General features: G+C 46.0%; 1 protein-coding gene across 11 annotated transcripts in view; it reads right to left on the bottom strand.

The window, feature by feature from the left end:
- LARP1 (La ribonucleoprotein 1, translational regulator) overlaps positions 1-21675 on the bottom strand; it is a 129646-nt gene that overhangs the window by 14967 nt on the left and 93004 nt on the right. For 4 of the 11 annotated variants that reach the window (XM_008954411.4, XM_057302369.1, XM_034960850.4 and 1 more), the window contains exons 2-11: positions 12542-12603; positions 12218-12283; positions 10135-10309; positions 9195-9323; positions 8918-9118; positions 8656-8818; positions 7599-7743; positions 3154-3322; positions 2853-3022; positions 495-887 (exon numbers count right to left, since the gene is read on the bottom strand). In XM_008954411.4, coding sequence (XP_008952659.1) covers positions 495-887; positions 2853-3022; positions 3154-3322; positions 7599-7743; positions 8656-8818; positions 8918-9118; positions 9195-9323; positions 10135-10258 — 1494 coding nt within the window. In that variant the 5' untranslated portion in view covers positions 10259-10309; positions 12218-12283; positions 12542-12603. The remainder of the gene's footprint in view (positions 1-494; positions 888-2852; positions 3023-3153; positions 3323-7598; positions 7744-8655; positions 8819-8917; positions 9119-9194; positions 9324-10134; positions 10310-12217; positions 12284-12541; positions 12604-21675) is intronic. The other 7 variants (XM_057302368.2, XM_034960853.3, XM_063604278.1 and 4 more) reach the window with 3 other exon arrangements.

Raw genomic sequence — 21675 nt, 5'->3', positions numbered from 1 at the left:
AAGGCTCACCCTAGGACAACCTACCACCAAACATACCCACTCTGTAAAATCCCACAACAGAGTTGTTTTGACTGTTTCCAGGCAGCAGCAATTTTTCAAAAGACCTATCTTTTCTCCATTTTCCATACTCAACACAAGCTTCTTAAAAGGCTTCTAAATTTTTAGATGCCTAAATATTTAAGACTAGAAATAACAATCTAACCCTTTTTCTATTCCCCACAAAAGTGTCTAGCCAACTGTCAGAATATTAACTATGGATCCGCAGATAGGATAATAATCACCACCGCCTCACCTGAAGAGTTTGCAGTGTTTACACATCACCCCTCACTCCTAATGCCCAAGCTAGATGTCAGTCATCATCCCCTTCCCATATATAAAAATTCTGAGACTCTGAATTATAAGGACCTGCCTAAAATTGCACAGCTAATCAGGCTTCCTCTTCTCCGTACAATACAGGCACCCCAGCCTCCACACTCACTATGTCCAAGCCTCACCTTGATCTGGGAATACTCAGGTTCAAACTTTTCAGCCCACAGGTCCTGCTCATAGTAGAAGAGGCCATCATTAATGACCTTGGCCAGTTCGGCACTCATCTTGGCACGTGAGGTGTGGTTGCCTGTGCGGTCCCCCCCTGGGTGCCGGCGCATGTAATGTGGTGTCTGGGTGACAATGAGGATCTTGTTGACATCCCTGTCATCAATCTCATAGTCAGATTCCTCATCAGACCAGGCAGTGAAGGTGTTCTTCCGCCCATCCATCTGCTCCATCTCCTCGTCAAACAGAAAATCCAGTTCCTCTTGCTCATCCTGATCCTTGGACATCAGCTGCTGGGAAGGCAGCTGCTGAGGCAGAGAGGTCAGGTGGGCAAATCTGGACTCCTCTGACTTCTAAAATAGGACAGACGAAGGGGAAAAGGAATCACCAGAGATCCTTGGCCCAGATTCTGTAGCTATACCATGAGAGGGAAGCTCCAGCCCCTCAACATAAGACTGTTCAACTATGACCCTGGTAACACCAGCAGGTCACAAGCGTCATCCTGGGAGTCAGCTTTATGACTATGAGAAAGGATGTCTCATAGAAGTCCACGTTCCTCCACTCACAGCTCATATCACAGTCATGCACAAACAACTAGATGATGACTTCTCTATAGGCAGGAACTGTGCTCTCATTTACCTTTATATCCTACATAGCACCTAGCTTAGGAGTGGACACACAGAAGTTCAGCAGGTTGATTCATCCATTTATCCATCTATTCAACATCTCCCAATAAACTGGAAGCTCCATGATCCACAGCTGCCTTGCTTTCCATTATATACTCAGTACTTAGATGGGGATCTGGTAATACCAGATGTTCAATTATATAATAAATGAGGGAGTACCCATTAGTCCTAAGCTCTGTATGAAAAACCTAAAAGCAGAATAAGACAAGGTCCCTGTTACTTAGGGAGCTCAATGGGAGAAAGTCAACCAAACAGCCAACTGCATTGTGGTATGGGAAAGGCTATAAGCAGGTTTGTGGATGCACACAGTGAAAGGAGCTTAGTCAACTGTGACTAAGAATGGTTACGGAAGGCCTTCTTCAAGAAGTGACTACCACAGGATGAACGTAAGTAAGCCAGATGAAGATAGGGACAGACTAGGCAGAAAGAATACCATTGTTCCAAAGGCAAGAGAAAACAGGGTGCCTTCAGCAAAGAAAAACTATTTGTTTTGATAGACTGAATATGAGACGCTGAGAGAGAAGCATTTGTCTAAACTCACAGTATTTATTCAAAAGTAGATTCCCTGCTGTGCCAAGAGCACATAAACTCTAAACCTATCTTTTTTTAAGGTTTAAGATAGACCAGGTCAGAGTAGGGGCTCTAATTCTGGAATGGGAGCTAAGTCTGACCCCTGTTTCAAACAAAACTTTGTAGGCCTGGACTTTGTAAAACCCTCATCTACTTACTACCTTTCTCCTCATGTCTCTGGCTGGATCTCCAACACTTTTTGAGAGCTGAAGCCACAACTGTGGGGAATTCTGTGTATAAACAGGCAGGCAAGAGAAAGGAGATGAGAGGTAATCACTGTGGGAAAATAGATAACGGAGTATAGAATTCCATAGACCCAAAGTTCAAGGTCAATTCTGAAGTCTCCTCACAAGCCCCAGGCCAGAGGTCTCCAATGTGGGTGACAGTGAGCAGGTATGTGGAGAAAAATTCAGCACTTAAAAAGGAAGTAGTAATTTTAGTTAGAGATTGCAATACTTCTTTAACAGTGAACTTCATCTGTTTATATATATAAACTATTTCTAGAATATTCTAATGTCTCCTTCCTTTCATCTGCAGATGGAGAAACTGAAGCCTTGAGGTATGAACAGGCTTCCCAAGGTCACCTTGCCATTAGTGCAGCAGACTTGTGTAGACTAACTCCATATTTGGGCCATGCATCTGCTCCCTCTCCCTTCCTTCTTCTGAGGACCTAAGGGGCTTACATACGTGATAGTGGGGACATACTCAGGGAAAAGACACTGAAAACGCAGCCCCAGAAATTTAGATGGAGCAAAAAGAAGAGCCAAGAATCAAGAAGCCCGAAACATCGCTGCCAGATGCTGCATGATCCCTTAGGAAAAATGTCACCGAGGAACTCACACAGTAGGGCGCCCTAAAGGGTGGTTCCCCACAGGAAATGGAAACAGGCCAAATCAACCTTTCTGTAGCCACTACTGGTAACTTCAACTCACACTATGATCCTGAACTACCCAGATTTCCTGCTGGCCCCTCAGAGCTAGAGTGCTGTGCCCATGTGTTATCCCCTTCAAGCACCCTAGCTCAGAGTGCTAGAACCAAGGCAAGGGACAAGGCCTCACCCACCTTGGGCCGTGCTGGGGATGGCCGAGGCCTCTTCTTCACTTCAATCCAGTTCTCAGAATCCAGGTCAGGCAGGCTGGCAGACAGGCCCTTGGGTAGTGTCTTTAGGTTGCTGACCTCCTCTGTTTTGGTTGGCACTGGGGTGACTGCACGAGGAGAGCCAGGTGCCGACTCTAAAGGGTGGAAAGGTGAAGTCCTCATCCCTCCAGTCCTCCTCCTGATGCCAGTCCTCCTCCTGATGCCAGCCCTGAGGAGGACTGTTGCCCGGAGGACAAGGGCAATCCTCATGCCAGCAGGTACCTACCTGTCTCCTTTTGGTAGTGCTGACGGGGAACAAATTCAGGGCAGTTGAGAAGCTGGGAGAAATCAGTCTGTGAATAATCCACTATTGGGGGTAGAGGCCACTTTTCTGGTTCCTCCCTCCTACGAACTTTCTCATCAACGATCTCCACCACCTTGCTGTCCTTTAGGGCCTGAAGGGGAGGAGGAGGAAGAGGCGATTAAGAAGAAAATCTTGGACAGAAAGATCTTGGAAATGGTGGACAACTGGGTTCCCCTGAGCTTGGTATGAGTCCAATGCTACCAGTAATATAAGAAAATTGGCACCATCTTCCACGACTGGTAGATAATGTGAGATGTTCAAACTTGTAGGAGGTACCAGCATAATAAATACACCTACCCTTTTACTCTTTGAGCCTGCAATCCTACTTCCAGTAATCTGCTCTAGAGAACACTTGCACAAACAGGGAGCAGTATGTATAATATCTGGACAAAAAGCCATTCACAGTAAAACTAGAGTAGAAAAAGAACTATAAAATACCTAACTTGCCATCGCATAGGCAATTTAAATATTTACAGCATATGCATGATGGAACACTACTCAGACATTAAAAAACTTTACAGGTCGGGCCTGGTGGCTCACGTCTATAATCCTAGCACTTTGGGAGGCCCAGGCGGGCAGATCACAAGGTCAAGAGATCGAGACCATCCTGGCCAACATGGTGAAACCCCATCTCTACTAAAAATACAAAAATTAGCTGGTTGTGGTGGCACACGCCTATAGTCCCAGCTATTCGAGAGGTTAGGCAGGAGAATCGCTTGAACCCAGGAGGCGGAGGTTGTGGTGAGCCGAGATGGCGCCACTGCACTCCAGCCTGGGCGACAGGGCGAGACTCCGTCTCAAACAAACAAACAAACAAACAAAAAAACAACCAACTTTACATGTGCTGAGGTGGATAAACCCACAAAATATTAATCAAAAAAGCGGGCTGGGTACAGTGGCTCACACCTGTAATCCCAACATTTTGGGAGGTCAAGGTGGGTAGATCGCTTGAGCAAAGGAGTTCAAGACCAGCCTGAGCAAAATAGCGAGACTCCATCACTACAAATCGTAAAAAGGTGGCGCTGGCATACATCTGTGGTCCCAGCTACTTGGGAGCCTAGATGGTTGAGGTTGCAGTGAGCTTTGATAACACCACTGTACTAACTCCAGCCTGGGCAAAAGAGCAAGACCTAGTCTCAAAAAAACAACCAAAACATCCATCCATAGGAGCAGCAGCTGAAAAAACATGGAGCATTCCACACAATGGTGAACTATGCAACTGTACACAGGAATGAGGAATATCTTTCTATTATATACTGCTACTTTACAGTTAGCTCCCAGATATATTAAGTGAAAACAAAAAAGAATTGAAGAAATGCCATGTGTTGTATATTTCCATTTACCAAGGATACAAATACATGTAGAGGCATTTGCTTTTTTCTTAAATGGAAAGGTTCTAAAAAGTTTGCCTATAAGAGAAGAAAGGGTGTAAGTGACAGAATTTAAGTCGGACTTCTATGACTATACCATGCTGAGACTCTAGAACCACGTAAATGTTTTACACAAATGTAAAACAACTTAGAAAATTATACGGGTAGGGAGAAAGCAATCTCTAAAACTTGGAAGCAAAATAAAACTAATATATATATCAATTTAAATGTGAAACCACACAAAGATTCTTTCAAATGACTTGAAGATACTGTATAAGTGGAAAAACTGTTTTCAGTGGTAGTGGAGGTATTGTAAGAATGTAGAGCTTGGCACAATGGCTCACGCCTGTAATCCCAACACTTTGGAAGCCGAAGTGAGAGGATGGCTCAAGCCCAGGAATTTCAGACCAGCCTGGGCAACACTGCAAGACCTCATCTCTAAAAAAAATTTAAAAATTAGCCACGCATGGTGGTGTGCACCTGTAATCCCGCTACTCAGGAGGCTGAGGCAAGAGGATTGCCTGATTTCAGGCGGTTGAGGCTGCAGTAAGCCATGATCACACCACTGCAATCTAGCCTGTGAGAGCAAGACCCTCTCTCTTTAAAAAATGTTAAAAAAAAAAAAAAAAAAAGACGGTAGACATACTGTGAAATAAAACAAAATGAGTAATTATGTTGGTATCATTAGGAATTAAGATTATGGGCATGGGAGAAAGCAGTAGGTAAAATAAAAGATCCACAAGGCTAAGTAAAGACCCTTTAATAATTAAGAAAATACCAGAACAGGCCGGGCGCGGTAGCTCATGCCTGTAATCCCACCACTTCGGGAGGCCGAGGTGGGTGGATCACCTGAGGTCAGGAGTTCGAGACCAACCTGGCCAACATGGTGAAACCCCATCTCTACTAGAAATACAAAATTAGCTGGGTGTGGTGGTGCATGCCTGTAATACCAGCTACTTGGAAGGCTGAGGCAGGAGAATTGCTTAAACCTGGGAGGTGGAGGTTACAGTGAGCTGAGACCATGCCACTGCACTCTAGCCTGGGCAACAAGAGTGAAACTCTGTCTCAAAAAAAAAAACAAAAAAAAAACAACAAAACAGAATAACTCCATGATGTATTTTATCTCACCAAAAAACAAAAAAATCATCTAGAAAGAATGACCAACCAAGTAGCAATAAAGCACCCCTATAACTCAGACTGGTATCTAAATACCATTTCCCAAAAGAAAGGAACTAGAATTCCTTTTAAAAGTGGCCAATTCCAGATCTGGGGCAGGAAATGTATAGGGTCCCACTGACCAAAGATGGGACAATTTGATCCAATCCATTAACTGCAATGGACCAAAATAAATACGTTTGAGCCCATAAGCTTATAATAACAAATGATACTAAAACAAACCACCAAATCTCACTGGTCACCTATGAAACCTATTAGAGATCAACTCATAATTCTGCAAACTGGCTAACAAAGGGAGAAGATCAAATATTAATCTGCCCTTCCTGAACAAACTATACCTCTTGGTAACTGAACAGTTGATGAGGCAAAGTTACTTCTTGAAGAGGTATTCCACCTAATAAATGAAGATCGACTGACAGAATTAGTATATTGTCATTTTGCAATCCTAACGAACACTGCTGGCAGCTTATATCACAAGAGAGACAATCAAATGAAATGTTATGTGCCACCTGAGAGAAAATACATCATTATGATAAAGTATTCTTGACAAGGACGGGAAAAAACTTCAAAACCTGAATCCGATCAGGCCTCTAGATCACAATTTACAAAAAACTTGGAGTACAGATGAACATGTTAAAATGACATCCCTGTGCCCTGTGGAAAATCCTACAGGATGTACAACTTAGTCTATTCAAATAATAAACGGCAAAGAAAAAGAAAAATAGAGGCAAGAGGAGACTTAATAAGACAATACACAGGTCTTGTTAGTTTTTTGTAGAGACAGGGTCCTGCTATGTTACCCAGGCTAATCTTGAACTCCTGGGCTCACATGACCCTCCCCTTGGCCTCTCAAAGTGCAGGGATTATAGGTGTGAGCCACTGCACCCAGCCTATAGGTATTATTTGGATTCTGATTCTCACAAACTGTATATATATATAAAATATATATATAATATATAAATATATAAAATATATATAATATATAATATATAAAAAATATATAAATATATAAAAAATATAATATAATATATAAAATATATAATATATAAATATATAATATATAAAAATATATATTATATATAATATAATATATTATATTATATATAATATATTATATAATATATTATATATAATATATAATATATAATATATATAATATATAAAATATAATATATAATATACATATAAATATATAAAATATATATATATAAAAATATATAAAATAGATATAAATATATAAAATAGATATAAATATATAAAATATATATAAATATATATTATATATAAATATATAAAAAATATAAAAAATATATATAATATATATATAAATATATATGGCACTAATTGGGATGAATCTGAACTAAATATTTGATGATATTAAGGAACTTAATATGTTAAACTGTTAATTTAGGTATGATAATGATACTGTGGCTATTTTCTTTTAACAAGTCTATCTTTTAGAAATCTATACTGAAATATTTGTGAACAAAATGCTAGGTTTTCTAGGATTTTCTTCAATGTAGTATGTGAGAATAAACAGATGAGGGTACAGATGGAATAAGATTAGCCATAAACTGATACCTGCTGATGATGGGCTCATTATACTACTCTACTTTTGTTAAGTGTCTGACATTTTCCATAATGAGCAAGAGAGAGAGAGAAAGGAAGGAAGGAGGGAGAGGAGGAGACTAGCCAAGCCTTGAGACTTCAGCAGAAGTCATCAGATGATGACTCTTCCAGGGCTTTCTGCCTTGGCCCAAACTCCAGCTCCCTAAGGACCTTTCTTTCCCCTGCATCCCAGCTCCAGGGAGGAAGACATACCGCAAAGATGAGTGAAATGTCAGTGGTAAGGGCCTGCACTCGGTGGAAGGAAGCAATAAGGGTGATGGGTAGGAAACCATCAGCATCCATTTTCCTTCGCAGGAAGAAGTCTCGCTCTAAATTGTCCACGCTGAAGTAGTATTCACTAAGTGGAGGGAAGAAGTAGTTATCACCAAGGGATTGGTGCATCAGTTTTATGAGTATGCCTTCCTTGTTCTGCTACACACCCCAGCAATCTCACACAGCCTCTGACCTACCCCATCCCTATCCTATATACCAACAGTGTTGAGGGCTGAAAAGAAATGATGTGATCCCTTCATGACACCCTACCTTGCTTGGGTCAAATCACTCCCTCTGCCCTAAGCCCCTCAACATGCCTGTCAAACTCCTCATCCTCCTTTAAATTCCAGTCCAAATATTGTTGGTCACTTTCTCTTCTGCTCCTAAAACACTTATAAACACTCTATTGCAACCATTTATTTTCTTGTATGACTTCCTTACTGGACTGAGAGACAATATATCAGAGTGATTAAGAACAAAGGTTCTATAATAGGACAGAAAAGGATTTAAATCTGTGCTTTGTTACTTACTAGCTGTGAGATTCTGTGCAAATTACTGGGCCGGTTTGCTTGTCTATAAACTGGGGCTAAAAGACTCAGTTCATAGGAATTCAACAGATAAGAACTGCAGGACTAAGATAATGCCTCTACAACAATAAACACTGAGACTGGCCGATACTAAGGATTCAATAAATGTTAGTATTCTTTCAATGTTGTCATTACAAATGGAAGAACAGAAGGGGGTAGATTCTAAATATTTTCCTTCCTTTTTGTAATGGTATAGTTTCTAACTTTCTTAAGGTAAATGTTGTACCACTTCTGTAATAAACAATGAGAATGTGGTATCACTTCTTTAATAAACAATGAGAAAAGCTATCTTTTCAGCCTGAGGCTGAAACTGCTGCTAAGCACCAGAAGGGCCTGCCCAGCTATGACACTCTAGCAACCCCTAACCTCTCACTCATTTCTCCAGGGTAAGAAGGCTTCCGCGCACTCACATCTGGCGCTTGATGTAGTCTTTGAGCAGTTCCTGATCCACACTGTAAAGCTCGGTGCTGCTGACATTGTCAAAGTAGTAGGTGATGTTGTTCATGTACTTGGGCGTACGAGGCCCCTCCACACCATCAAACTTTCGGTAGCCAAACTGGTAGTCAAAATGGGCTATGGGGGAAATGGGTGCCATGAGGGAGAGGAGATTCCTGCCCACCACCCCCGCTGCACACCCTTGGACATCCCGGAGCCCAAAGGGGCCTCACGTACTTCGAGTGCCACCCCGGCCGCGTCCCCGGCCGCGACCACGCCCCCGTCCACGGCCACGGAAGGAAGCCCGCGCCCCACCAGCCCCATCACTCTTCACACTCGATGTCTCATCCTGGTCGTGCCAGGCAGGCTCCGGTTTGATCTCTGGTTGCCAGGCTGGGGTGGGGGGGGCCACGGGCACGTAGGTGGCAGACTCAGACCCTATGGGGAGAGGGGTACCAGGTCAGGCCTGAGGGTGTCTCCCAAGTCCAGGCCCTCCATAGTGGGTAGTGCATACCTTTGATCTCTCCGCGATTGGCAGGTATGTGTCTAGGCTCCGGTGGGCGAGTGGGGCGTGAAGCCAGTTTCTCTCTGGGCACTTCAGGCTTCATGTCTATTTGTAATGGAACCCACTTGTGTTTGTTTCCTGGGAGACAGCATGGGTACATGAGAAAGGCTTGAGGGAGAGGCCATTCCTAGCCAGCTCTACCCAACTCCTCCTCTTCTGCCCTGGACTTGGGCCCAAATCACAATCTGGTTACCTTGGGCAGATCCCTTTCCCACACATTAGCCCTCTTTTTCATCTCTAAAATAAGCTGGTCAGTGGCCGTCAGTGTGTTAGAGACTCCTCGTTAACTCCCAAGATCAGTGTCTCCATGGCCACAGAATCCCCTTCTGGAGTCAGACACATGGCGGCCCAGAATGAAGACCATGCTTTCCAGAGTCCCTATAGACAGGTGCCAAAACACTGCCTACGAGAGCTAAGCTGAAGTAACCAACTCCAGGTTGAGTCCCTAAAAGGAAAGGGGCCACCCTTCCCTCTTCCTTTCCTCCTAGCTAGAAGAAGAAGGAAATAGGAAGCCATCAGTGATGATATGAAGAACCGGTGTACCACAGCAAGCTGAAGGGATTCAGAAGTTGCCATACCAGGCCTGGCGTATTTACACCAAGCTGTTACATCAAAGAAAGAGTTTTATCTTGTTTAAACCATGGTTACTCTAGATCAGCATTAGAGAAGCCAAAATTTCAGCAGGTTTTTTGAAAACTCTTGTGTTTGAGAGGAGGGACTGATTAATGACAGATGGTTGAAGACTGCTGTCTCACCAGCCTACATCCATCAGTTCCCCATTGACTTTTCAGAGGTGGCACCTAAAGCTCCTCCAGCAGTCCCCTGGAGTCCTGACATTTCACAGTTCTACCCTGCCACCTTCTCCCAAGTCCTGCTCCCAGTCACTCACCTTTCTTCTTCTGCCCGCCTCGCTGGCAATCCTCATCTCCATTCTTTTCCTCCCCTGATTCATCTGATTTGGTTTTTGGACTCTCCTTACTATCACTCCCTTCTCCTTTCTCCTGTTCCTTCATGTCCTTCTTGGGTGGCAGTTTACGGGCAGGCTGAGGCTTGTGGGACTGTGGCTATAGCAGGAAGTAAAGTAACAGTGAGGTGAGTGTGAGTGCCTCATGGTATAGGAGGGAAGGCACTCCCTGTCACTAGAAGGGCAGGCAGGAGCCACAGCATGCAATGGCAGGCTGGATGGGATGTATTCTAAGGTCATTTTCACACCTGAGATGGTTTCACTGGGAAGCATGGTCAAATAGGCCAGAAGGTGGGAAGGCAACTTATCTCTCCAGCTTCCAAGTCTAAGTGACAGAGACAACCTTCAGGACAGCGGTGCTGAGGCTCACGGGGGCAAAATTATTCCCTGCAACAGGGCCATGTTGTCTAGGTAGTCTGTGGGAAGGAAGAGATGCCCCCTGGCCTATCAACAACAACCCTGTCTGTGAAGTAAAAGCGGCCACAGCCAGTGAGTAAAGACTCTAAGTCACTGGCCAGAACAAAACTGCTGGGAAGAAGAGAACTGACTAGGAGTCCTCTCTTTGCTAGGCCCCAAGAGAATTTTATAAGCTTCCCCAAGACATGTGGTCTGGAGGTCGGTGCTTGGCCTAATGACCACTCTCCTACTTCACTCAGAAAACCCAAGCGTAGTGATGGAGAACACAGGCTGGGGAATAATACAACACACCTGACTTCCAATCCCCACTTGGCCATCAAGGGCTAGTAATTAACCTCTGCAAGTCTCAGCAGCTTCATCTGTAAAATGGGGATTATAAAAGGACCTATCTCAGAGTCACTGTGAGGGTTAGATGAGATGATGAACAGGCAATTCAGCTGACCCTTGAATAAAATGGCTTTGAACTGTGTGGGTCCACTTATACACAGGACTTTAAAAAACCGAATGCAGAACAAAAATACAGTATTAGCAGGATGTGAAACCTGCATACACGGAAGGCCAACTTTTCATATATGTAGGTCCTGCAGGGCCAACTACAGGACTTGAGTATGCAAAGATTTTGGTATGCACAGGGGTCCCAGAACCAACACCTGCCACCAGCCCTGCCATGTATAACAGAGGAAAACTGTACTTGGCAGTCTCTAACAAAGCAAAGGTTTAAATGATGACAGTTCTTAGCTATTTCAATGTTGCTCAGATTCTATTAACCACTAAGTTTAGAAAACAGAGGCTAGGGGCCTGGGGACGGTGGCTCACACCTATAATCCCAGCACTTTGGGAGGCCGAGGCGGGCAGATCACCTGAGGTCAGTTCAAGCCCAGCCTGGCCAACATGGTAAAACCTCGTCTCTAAAATATACAAAAATTAGCCAGGCATGATGGTGGGTGCCTGTAATTCCAGCTACTCGGGAGGCTGAGGCGGGAGAATCACCTGAACCTGGGAGGTGGAGGTTGCAGTAAGCTGAGATCACACCATTGCACTCCAGCCTGGGTGACAGAGCAAGAATCGCTTGAACCTGGGAGGCGGAGGTTGCAGTGAGCCGAGATCACAACATTGCACTCCAGCCTGGGTGACTGAGCGAGACTCCATCTCAAAGAAAAACAAAAAACAAAAAAAAACTGAGAGGCCGGGCACGGTGGCTCATGCCTGTAATCCCAGCACTTTGGGAGGCTGAGGCAGGCAGATCACTTGAGGTCAGGAGTTCGAGACCAGCCTGGCCAACATGGTGAAACCTTGTCTCTACTAAAAATACAAAATTAGCCGGTCATGGTGGTGAGCGCCTGTAATCACAGCTACTCGGGAGGCTGGGGGAGGAGAATCACTTGAACCCAGGAGGTGGAGGTTGCAGTGAGCTGAGATTGTACCATGGCACTCCAACCTGGGCAAAAAGAGTGAAACTCTGTTGGGGGGAAAAAGAAAGAAAGAATGAAAACTGAGAAAGGTAAGAGCTGAGGCTCTCTGGAAGCTTGAGGAGCTAAATGTGTGTATGGCAAGAGACTTCAAACCTGCCTATCCTTCCACACAGACTCACCTGAACACTCTTGTGGGCTATCTCTCCAGGTGTGGGCCAATTGATTGCATCTCCAAAGTCACCAACCTGCAGGGAACATACACTATGAGGGCCCCAGGAGTGACCCTGTCTTTGCTATTCAGCCCCCGACCCAAGCTTCACCAAGACATCAGAGGCCAAATCAGTCTGTTCACCAGGACCATTCACACTGGATACCTAGAAGGGGCTCCCCTGCAATTCACAGACAATCCAGAACTAGTTGGCAGTCCCGGAGCATCCACTAGAACAGGAAAGAGGCCACCAACCCCAGAAAGTCCCCTTGGGTTGCCCACTGTTATTGTTTACCTTGCTGCCTTTGCGCTGTTTAGGAACAGCTGCCCTCACCACCTTGGCTGGAGCAGAGTGTTCTGTGGGAACAAGAAGGGAGAGTTAGTAATGCAAAGCCCATGTGAGGGGGCTACTGCCAGCTCCTCACCCTCATCACCGTCCCCACTCCACCTAGCAACCTGCAAGTTCCCAAAGGAGAAAGACACAGTAGAGAGGGGAAAGACATGTGCTCAAACACCAATAACAATTTTACCAGCCCACTCCTGAAGAAGTCACAGAAAGCGCGATCATGCAAAGAGCCAGGAGCCAGCAGCCAGCAGCCAAAACCCAAGAAGTCCAGACTCAGGTGGGAGGCCCTCAGAGAGCACAGTTCCATAACAGAGACTGAGGCCTGGAGAAAGAAGTCCATGCCACCAGAGTCAGCACTATAACTCAGGGCTCCTGAATCATGGCAGATGTCTGAAAGATCATTTCTGGCCCTAACATTCTAGAAGTTTGATGTGAGCAGACCAGGACTAGTGATCATTGGGAAGGCAAAGTAAAAACTCTAAGTGAGCCATCAAAAAATCTAGGGACCACACCAGGGCCAGCTGCTCAGGAAACATTTTTGTCTGCCTTCTCAGCTTCCAAAGAAAAAGTGGGCTCCCACTTGACTCAACAGTCCTACCTCTAAGAATTTATCCTAATGATACAAATTAGACAAGAGTTATGTACACAGATGTCCTACTAAAATATTATTTATAACTTCAAAAAATGGAAAACAAACTATATACCCCAAAATAGGGGACTGACTAAAGTTCATCCATTTTTAGAAAAGTTATGAAAAAGATAATGATCTCTACTAATATAAAACGACGGACACAATAAATGAAAACTTTGTTTGTGGCCAGGCGCAGTGGCTCACGCCTGTAATCCCAGCACTTTGGGGGACCAAGGCAGGTGGATCACCCGAGGTCAGGAGTTTGAGACCAGCCTGGCCAACATGGCGAAGCCCTGTCTCTACTAAAAATACAACAAATTAGCTGGGCGTGGTGGTGGGCGCCCGTAATCCCAGCTACTTGGGAGGCTGAGGCAGGAGAATCACTTGAACCCAGGAGGTGGGGGTTGCAGTGAGCCGAGATACCGTCATTGAACTCCAGCCTGGGCGACGGAGCAAGACTGTCTCAAAAAAAAAAAAAAAGAAAAAAGAAAAAAAAAAGTTTGTTTTGAGACAGTGTCTCACTCTGTCACCCAGGCTGGAGTGCGGTGGCGCCATCTCGGCTCACTGCAACACCTGCCTCCCAGGTTCAAGTGATTCTCCTGCCTCAGCCTCCCAAGTAGCTGGGACTGCAAGTGCGCGCCACCATGCCCAGCTCATTTTTGTATTTTTAGTAGAGATGGGTTTCACCATGTTGGCCAGGCTGGTGTCAAATGCCTGACCTCAAGTAACCTACCTGCCTCAGCCTCCCAAAGTGCTGGGATTACAGGCGTCAGCCACTACGCCTGGCTAAAGTTTTTTTAAAATCCTTCTTGTAAAACAAAAATGTGCACATGCACACACATACAGTACAAACTCTAGAACGACATGTAAGAACTATCAGGAATTAAATATAACATTTACAGGGACTTCAGTTTTTCAACAAAGACAGACATGGGATTTTATCAAAAACAAATGTCTTAATTTTTTTTTTTTTAAGGAAGTTGTTCTAGTAGGTCCAGTCCCTTCTACATCCACACTTCTTTTCCCAACACCATTCTGAAAAACAAGAATTTCTGTGCCCCTTCCTCCCCCAGAAACCCACAGGAAAAGATACATCCTGTGGCTCTGCTCACCGACTTCTCCCCTATCACTTTGCCTGTACTGTTGGCCAGCCATGCCAGGGCGAGAGCTGCCCCCAAACCCCGAGCAGCAGAGAAACTTGCCCGGCTGGCTTGGAAAGGAATGTTCTAACTCCTTGATCAGACCCATGTTCCCTTAATGAGTAGAGAGTGTCCTTGCCTGACTCCTCACTGTGAGGCCACTGCTCTCCTGGCTTCCACCCCCTACCGGAGCCACTACCCCCTCAAGATACCCCACATGCCTTTGAGAGCTGGAGCTGTGGAACCCAGCCAACAGCATCCCACACCCCCAGCGCAGGGCAATGGTGAACCAGAAAATCTCAATCCCAAGAGGATAGAGTTCTTAGGCCCAAGGGGCCATTCTGCACCCATACTCCTGGGACTCCTGGGTTAGCCTGGATGAACCTAATACCATCTAGTCCCGTGACAAAATCTTCTTCTGCTTCAAACCAGGACCAGGTTCATATATACCTACACTATGGCTGGTTCTCCCAGTACCCAGCAACACTGTGTGCAAGCTACCAGGAGAGCAGGCCAAAGGGCCTGTGTACCACCAACGCCAACTTCACTAACAGGATGTTATAAAGAGAAATCAGGTAGAGGGCAAGGTATTCCTGAAGACTTTTCCTTAAAAAGGTGAGGCAAAGTCAGATCATTGTTTGATCACAAAAGGAGATGGTAAAGTATTGAAAGCTCAGTCTCCAAAGTGAGAGCCCTCCTGCCATGAAAAGACCTCACTGATTCCCTAGTCTGCCACCAATCCTAAGCTGATGAGAATACAAACAGTCTGAGCATACACATGAATATTCTTAAATTAGTCCTGTGTGAGTTTGTTGAAAAAGGTCCATCCCCAGGTTCCTCTGTCCTGAAAACCCACAGTGCCCTGCTCTTTCTCTGCTCCCAGGTAGGGCTTCAGGTTGCCCCTAACAAGGAGAAAAAAAACCCCAGAAAGGCAGAAAAATCCAATGGGGAGCAAGAGCCACTTCTGCCTTTAAAATCTAAAATTCATAGATTTGTTAAAATCCTACTGGGCTTCAAGGAAACCCAGAATGGCTCAGATGAGCTGCCGTCAGGCCCTGCAAGAGACCAGAAAGAAGACTAGGCTTTCTGATGAATTCAATTATCCATCTCAGCCACCAACCCTCACCAGGTAACCACTGGAGCACGTGTGCACACGTGCACACAGGTACACACAAGCACACACAGAATATACAGGTTCAGGTGGGCCTGGCATCTGTAATGGCCGTCAATGCAAACCAATCCTTTGCACAGGCACCAATCCCCATGTCCAGCACCATCCCAACCAAATCAGGGGATAATTCTCCTCCTTCTACCCCTGCATTCTGAAACCTGCATGCCTGCTGCCACTGACCCAACGCCCAGTCAGGAAACACCATTCACTTGGTCAAGAAAACAGTTATAGCCAGACATGGTGGCTCACGCCTTTAATCCCAGCACTTTGGGAGGCCGAGGTGGGTGGATCACCTGAGGTTCGGAGTTCGAGACCAGCCTGAGCAACATGGAGAAACCCCATCTCTACTAAAATTACAAAATTAGCCAGGTGTGGTGGCACATGCCTGTAATTCCAGCTACTTGGGAGGCTGAGGTGGGAGAATCGCTTGAACCCAGGAGGCAAGAGGTTGTGGTGAGCAGAGATTGCACCACTGTGCTCCAGCCTGGGCAACAAGAGCAAAATTCCATCCCCCCCACCAAAAAAAAGAAAACAATCATAGAATGAAGGGACCATAGTTCTAATCCACTCAACTTGTAGATAGGGAACTGAGGCCAGAAAAAGGGAAGGGGCTTCCTCAAGACTAGCTGCAGAGCCAGGATGAGAGCTGTAGGTCTTGACTCCCTTGCCAGAGCTCCTCAACAGCTCACCAGAAATTCCATGGAGCCCAATGGTTTCCATGTGTCTACTGGTGAGGAATGGGTCAAAAGCCTTCTTAGTGTAATCTTAGAGCACTTCCCTGGTTTTTCTGAGTAAACAGTTACTGATGACTGGGCCCAGCAGCTTATCTGTCCACAGGTCTCCGAGGCCCAGCCTGTAGCAGGGTGGATGGCAGACAGAGTCCCTAGGAGGGTCTTCTTCCTCAACTAAGGCAAACCAGGCCTAAAGCGTATCTGGAAGAGAAGGAAAACCACCTTCTGTCCCAGAGGACCATAGCCAGGAGCCAGTACTAATTCTGGTAATTCTAGTTCCAGGGGGTCCAGGGGCTTCTTAAATACACACAAGCCTTTGTTAAAAATGAAGCATACCAGCCGGGTGCAGTGGCTCACGCCTGTAATCCCAGCACTTTGGGAGGCCGAGGCGGGCAGATTACCTGAGGTCAGGAGTTAGAGACCAGCCTGGCCAACATGGTGAAACTCTGTCTATACTAAAAATACAAAAAATTAGCCGGGTGTGGTGGGCGCCTGTATTCCCAGCTACTCAGGAGGCTGAGGCAGGAGAGTCGCTTGAACCCGGGAGGCGGAGGTTGCAGTGAGCCAAGATCGCGCCACTGCACTCCAGCTTGAGTGACAAGAGTGAAACTCCATCTCAAAAAAAAAAGTGAAGCATACCAAAATTGCTATGTGCAAGAAGCAATCTGAATATGGTGGTGGTGAGAACACTAGAGGACTTTTCTGGCAACTATCTGCATGGCAAACCCACTATTTTCACTTGGATTACCTAAGGTTATTTTGAGTGTCAAGGAGCAGGGAGCTGATGCTACTACTGCTAATGAAGGATGAAGAGAAATGAGGGGTAGAAGGTGGGTGCTGAGGAATGGCAGGGCAGAGAGGAATTACTAACTGGGATGGTTGGAGTAGGGATGGCGGCTCCTTTGTAAAGTGGAGTGGTTAATGACCACACGACCTCGAATGTCTAACCCCGAGATTCTTTAAGCCTCTATTTTCAAGTGTGTCTAACACCCCCTCATTCAAAGACCACCTAGGAAAGTCAGAGGGCCCCATTAAGCACATGGACTTTGCTATGGGATGGACTTAGGGTGGAGTCCCTACCTACTGTGCTCCTCACAGGGTCCCTCTGAACTTCACCTTCCTCTGTAAAATTGAAGTCATAGTTACATGGCTGCTGGAACAGTTAAACGAACAGAGCATACTAAGAGTACCTAGCACACAATAAATGCCCAACAAATGCTAATATTACAATTCACAAAGGAAGCTTACTATTTCCAAGCAATCGCCACCCTCACTCTGAGATAGAGATGGGGATGGGGGGAGATACACCAAATCATCTCTCAAAATGAAAGAATCAGAATGTACAGGAAAACTCTTGGGGGGATTAACTGGTTCAATTCATACAGTCCAGACTGCAAATGAGGCCACCCACCTCACCTGGCTCTTCTGAGCGGTAATCCATGCCCACTGGATGGGGATACCACACCACCACATTGCCCTTCAGAGACAGGAGGCACCTGGGCCCCAGGGCAAGTTTCCCCAGGAAAGAGGAAGGCTTCCGAACTTTGTAGTTTAAAATGAGGAAAGACAGATGGGGGAATTTATCACAGGTCCCCCAGGGGTGCTTTGACATAAAGCCCTGCTTTGTTAGGGAGGAAGGAAGAACATGGGGAAGGCTGACAAGAGTTCCCTTTCAGTTGAAATTCAGTCATTCCACTTTTTACTCAGAACAGAAAAGGAAAACAGGCCAGGCTCAAGGAGTCTCTCTCGGCCTACTAAACCCATAACCCTGGCCAGTACACAGCCAGGTAAAAAGATTTAAAAGTGTTTTCACTATTGTTTTGTTCTCAAAAGATCCTAAGGCTGCCGACCTTTGAAACAAAAACTACCCAGAGGTTCCAGATGTGAAGGTCTGAGGAGCAAGAACTTGGTTCAACCAACAGAAAGCACATGGGTGATTCAAACTCATCAGGTCACAGTAAAAAGATCTGGTAAGAGGCAGAGACAAGCTAGAATTAAAACTGAGGGACCTGTGCATGAAAGGTGAGAAAAGGCTGAGCTATTCAAAGAAAGCCTTCAGGACCCAGAGTGGGTGACTAGAAGGACTACCAGATTTCAGGCCTGAACACTGCCAGGAAAATTAGGAAGACCAAATGCTTATTTGGGGACTGGTATCATCTCCTGGAGATTGGCATCTGAAAAGGCTGTTTACCAGAGAGCTAAGAACTACTACCTTGAGAACAAGGTAATCTGTTGGGTTTAGGGGCTGTATTACATTCACACTCACCCATCTGCTACCATACACTTGGCCGTTAGGTCGACCTCCTTCGGGTAGACCTCCCAGACCTCAAGTGTGGTGAAGCACCCTGCTATGTGCTCCCACGGTATTGTAAATGTTAACTGGCTGGTTACTTATCTGCCCCTCCCCTGGGGGCAGGGACCACAGGGCTGCTTTCACAGCAGTACCCCAGTGTCTAGCTCAGGGCCTGGCAACACAGCAGACACTTGTTTAATGAATAGCGACTTCACACCAGAAGAGGCTTTGCTTGTCAAGTGCTAATTCCTGAGGTTATAGCCTCAAACCTTAGCCTTCAGCTGGGGCCCTCCCAAATACAGAGAAACTGCTAGTGTCCTAGAAACTGCTGGCTCCCAGAGGAACGCAGGCCCTAGCCCAGCTTTGACTCACAGGCAACCCAACTGCCTGATATCAGTGCTGCGCCTCAGTCCAGAATGCAACACTCACCAGTTGTATAACCCTTGGGAGCATTACCTACCATTCTACCCCAGCGTCACCCTCCTTACTAATATTGGGTCTACAGGTGTGAGAACAGAAAGACAGATCTCAGCCACTGAGATTTCTCACCAAAGCACAAGAAATGCTAGCAGCAAACCGCAGATGCACGAATTACACGTGTAAATAATATGTAGTGAGCATTTACTAGATACCACACACTGTTCTAAACTCTCGGCATGGATTCTCTTAATCTTGATCGTGTTGAATTAGTTTCTTTCATTGGTCCCATTTTAAAACGAGGAACCCAAGACACATGGTGGAAAGGTTATTTGCCAAGATAACAGCCAGCAAAGAGAGGAACAGGATTTGGAGCCAAGCAGTCTGACTCTAAAACCTGTGCTCTTAACCACTAAAAGGAGGTGGAAGAGAAGCTAAGGGGTATAAGTTACAACCTTATTGTAGCCAACAGGACAGTTTCTCAATAGCAGGGATGCCTGGGCATCATTCTACATACTGGGGAAAACCAAAGCCTGTTGCAGGGAAGCCTAAGCTAACAGCTGGACAAGTGGCACCTCGGTGGTTGGAAGTGCCTAGTTTCCCTACCCAGAGAGGCAAGGGAAACTACCACCAAGCACACCCAGTTTGAGTCTAACTCCAGCACTCTGGCACTGGCAGCACTATGAAGAAAGAGACATTCCTTCCAGACCCACCTCCCAGTTCCTCTCAGTTCTCCCAGAGGCTGCTCAGGGGGATACAGCTGACAAGGATTGTGCCCCACCCTCAGCCCCCAGATATAAGGAAGGCCACCACTATCTCCCTAAGCCTGTGTCCAGGGACCCTGACTGTGGAAGGCAGCAATACCATCTGAAGGGAGGGTGAAGGGAGGAAAGAGTGCCTGGGTTATACTACCCACCTGTGCCTGTCCCTCCCAGGCCAGCCTGGGGACAGATTATCTGAAAAGCCTGGCTACTTTCAGCTGTCATTCATCCTGGGGATGGGGTGGAGTCATAGAGGGGAGCCTGGAGACCCACAGGCCTTTCCTCCCATACTGACTGACCCCAGGACCCCCTAAGCAGGAACATTCTTCTATGGAGTAAAGAGAATGCCATGTTAGCCCTCCTCACCTTGGTCACCAGCTGCTGCTGTCGGTACCATCTCTCAGAGGCCTCTCTGCCCAGTCCTCCCACCCAAATTTCCCTAGACCTGCAGATGAAATGCAGGAGGGGCTGGAAGGGCATTCTTAGGGAGAGGAGTGGGCAGAGAAAGGGAAGGAGAGAAATGTTCAGAAGGTCAGATCATCTTGAGTTCCCGCTGAAAGGAAGCTGCAGACCACCAGTCAGCTCAGGAGTGCAGTCTGCATCCCCTTGGCCCGGGAGGAGGAGCAAGGGTGGGCCAGGCTCCAGTCACATGATGCTGGCCAGCCTGGCCCAGCCCAGGCCCAGCCCCAGCTGACTATCTTTAGCCTGTGGTGACCCAGGTGGCCCAGTGCTCCCACTCTCCCTGCCCAGATGTGAACCCAGCCACCCTTGGGTGGCTGTGGCCACTCCCACTGCTGGTACCAGTCCCTGAAATCTTGCTTCAAAGCTGATCAATAATCAACACAGCTGAAATATATCAGCAGCCACTAAAGCTCCTGGCCTCCAAGTGCCAGCTCCCTAACCCAGCCTTTTCTAAAGAGCACATTTGGTTCTAGTTAGAACAGTAATAATAATCACCTTTTACTGCATAAAGACTAGGTACCAAAAACTGATCTAAGTTGCTGTGTATGATTTTACTTAATTATCTCAAAAAGACACAATTATTCCAGTTGTCCAGAAAATGAAACTGAAGGAAGGGACTCGCCCAAGGTCACAATGTTGAAGAGCAAGATGACTGACTCCTCAGATCTAGTCACAGATCTCAATATAAATTCTCCTCAGGAGGCTTCCTGACTGCCCAATGTAAAGTGCCACAAAACCAGCAACTCTGGATCAAGTTCTAATTCAGTCTACAATTTAAGATCTTCAGGGCACTCTCTATCGCCTGAAATGGTTGCATCTGTGTGTATCTCAACTCCACTAGACTGCAATCAATTACTGAGAGCTTACTACAGAGGTGTCCAATCTTTTGCCTTCCCTGAGCCACAATGGAAGAATTACTGTCTTGGGCCACACGTAAAACACACTAACACTAATGATAGCTAATGAACCTAAAAAACAAAAATTGCAAGAAAATCTCAATGTTTTAAGAAAGTACAAATTTGTGTCAGGACGCATTCAAAGCCGTCCTTTGGACAAGCTTGCCTTACAATGTCTTTGCATGATGCCAAAGTTTTTTACATGTAGTAGCTCATTTATTTTTCCGTTTTTTTTTTCCTTTTTTTTGAGACGGAGTCTCACTCTTGTCACCCAGGCTGGAGTGCAATGGCGCCATCTCGGCTCACTGCAAGCTCCGCCTCCCAGGATCACGCCATTCTCCTGCCTCAGCCTCCCGAGTAGCTGGGATTACAGGTGTGTGTCACCATGCCCAGCAAATTTTTTTGTATTTTTAGTAGAGACAGGGTTTCACCATATTAGCCAGGATGGTCTCGATCTCCTGACTCGTGATCCACCCGCCTCGGCCTCCCAAAGTGCTGGGATTACAGGCGTGAGCCTAGAAGGTAGGTATGATGATGATTCCCAGTTAAATGAGCTATGCACAATCAGCTTGCGGGGCTCCC

This window comes from Pan paniscus, chromosome 4 (genome assembly GCF_029289425.2).
Source record: "Pan paniscus chromosome 4, NHGRI_mPanPan1-v2.0_pri, whole genome shotgun sequence".
Classification (NCBI taxonomy): Eukaryota; Metazoa; Chordata; class Mammalia; order Primates; family Hominidae; genus Pan; species Pan paniscus.
Note: the sequence above shows the minus strand (reverse complement) of the source record. Positions and strands in the feature narration are given on the sequence as shown.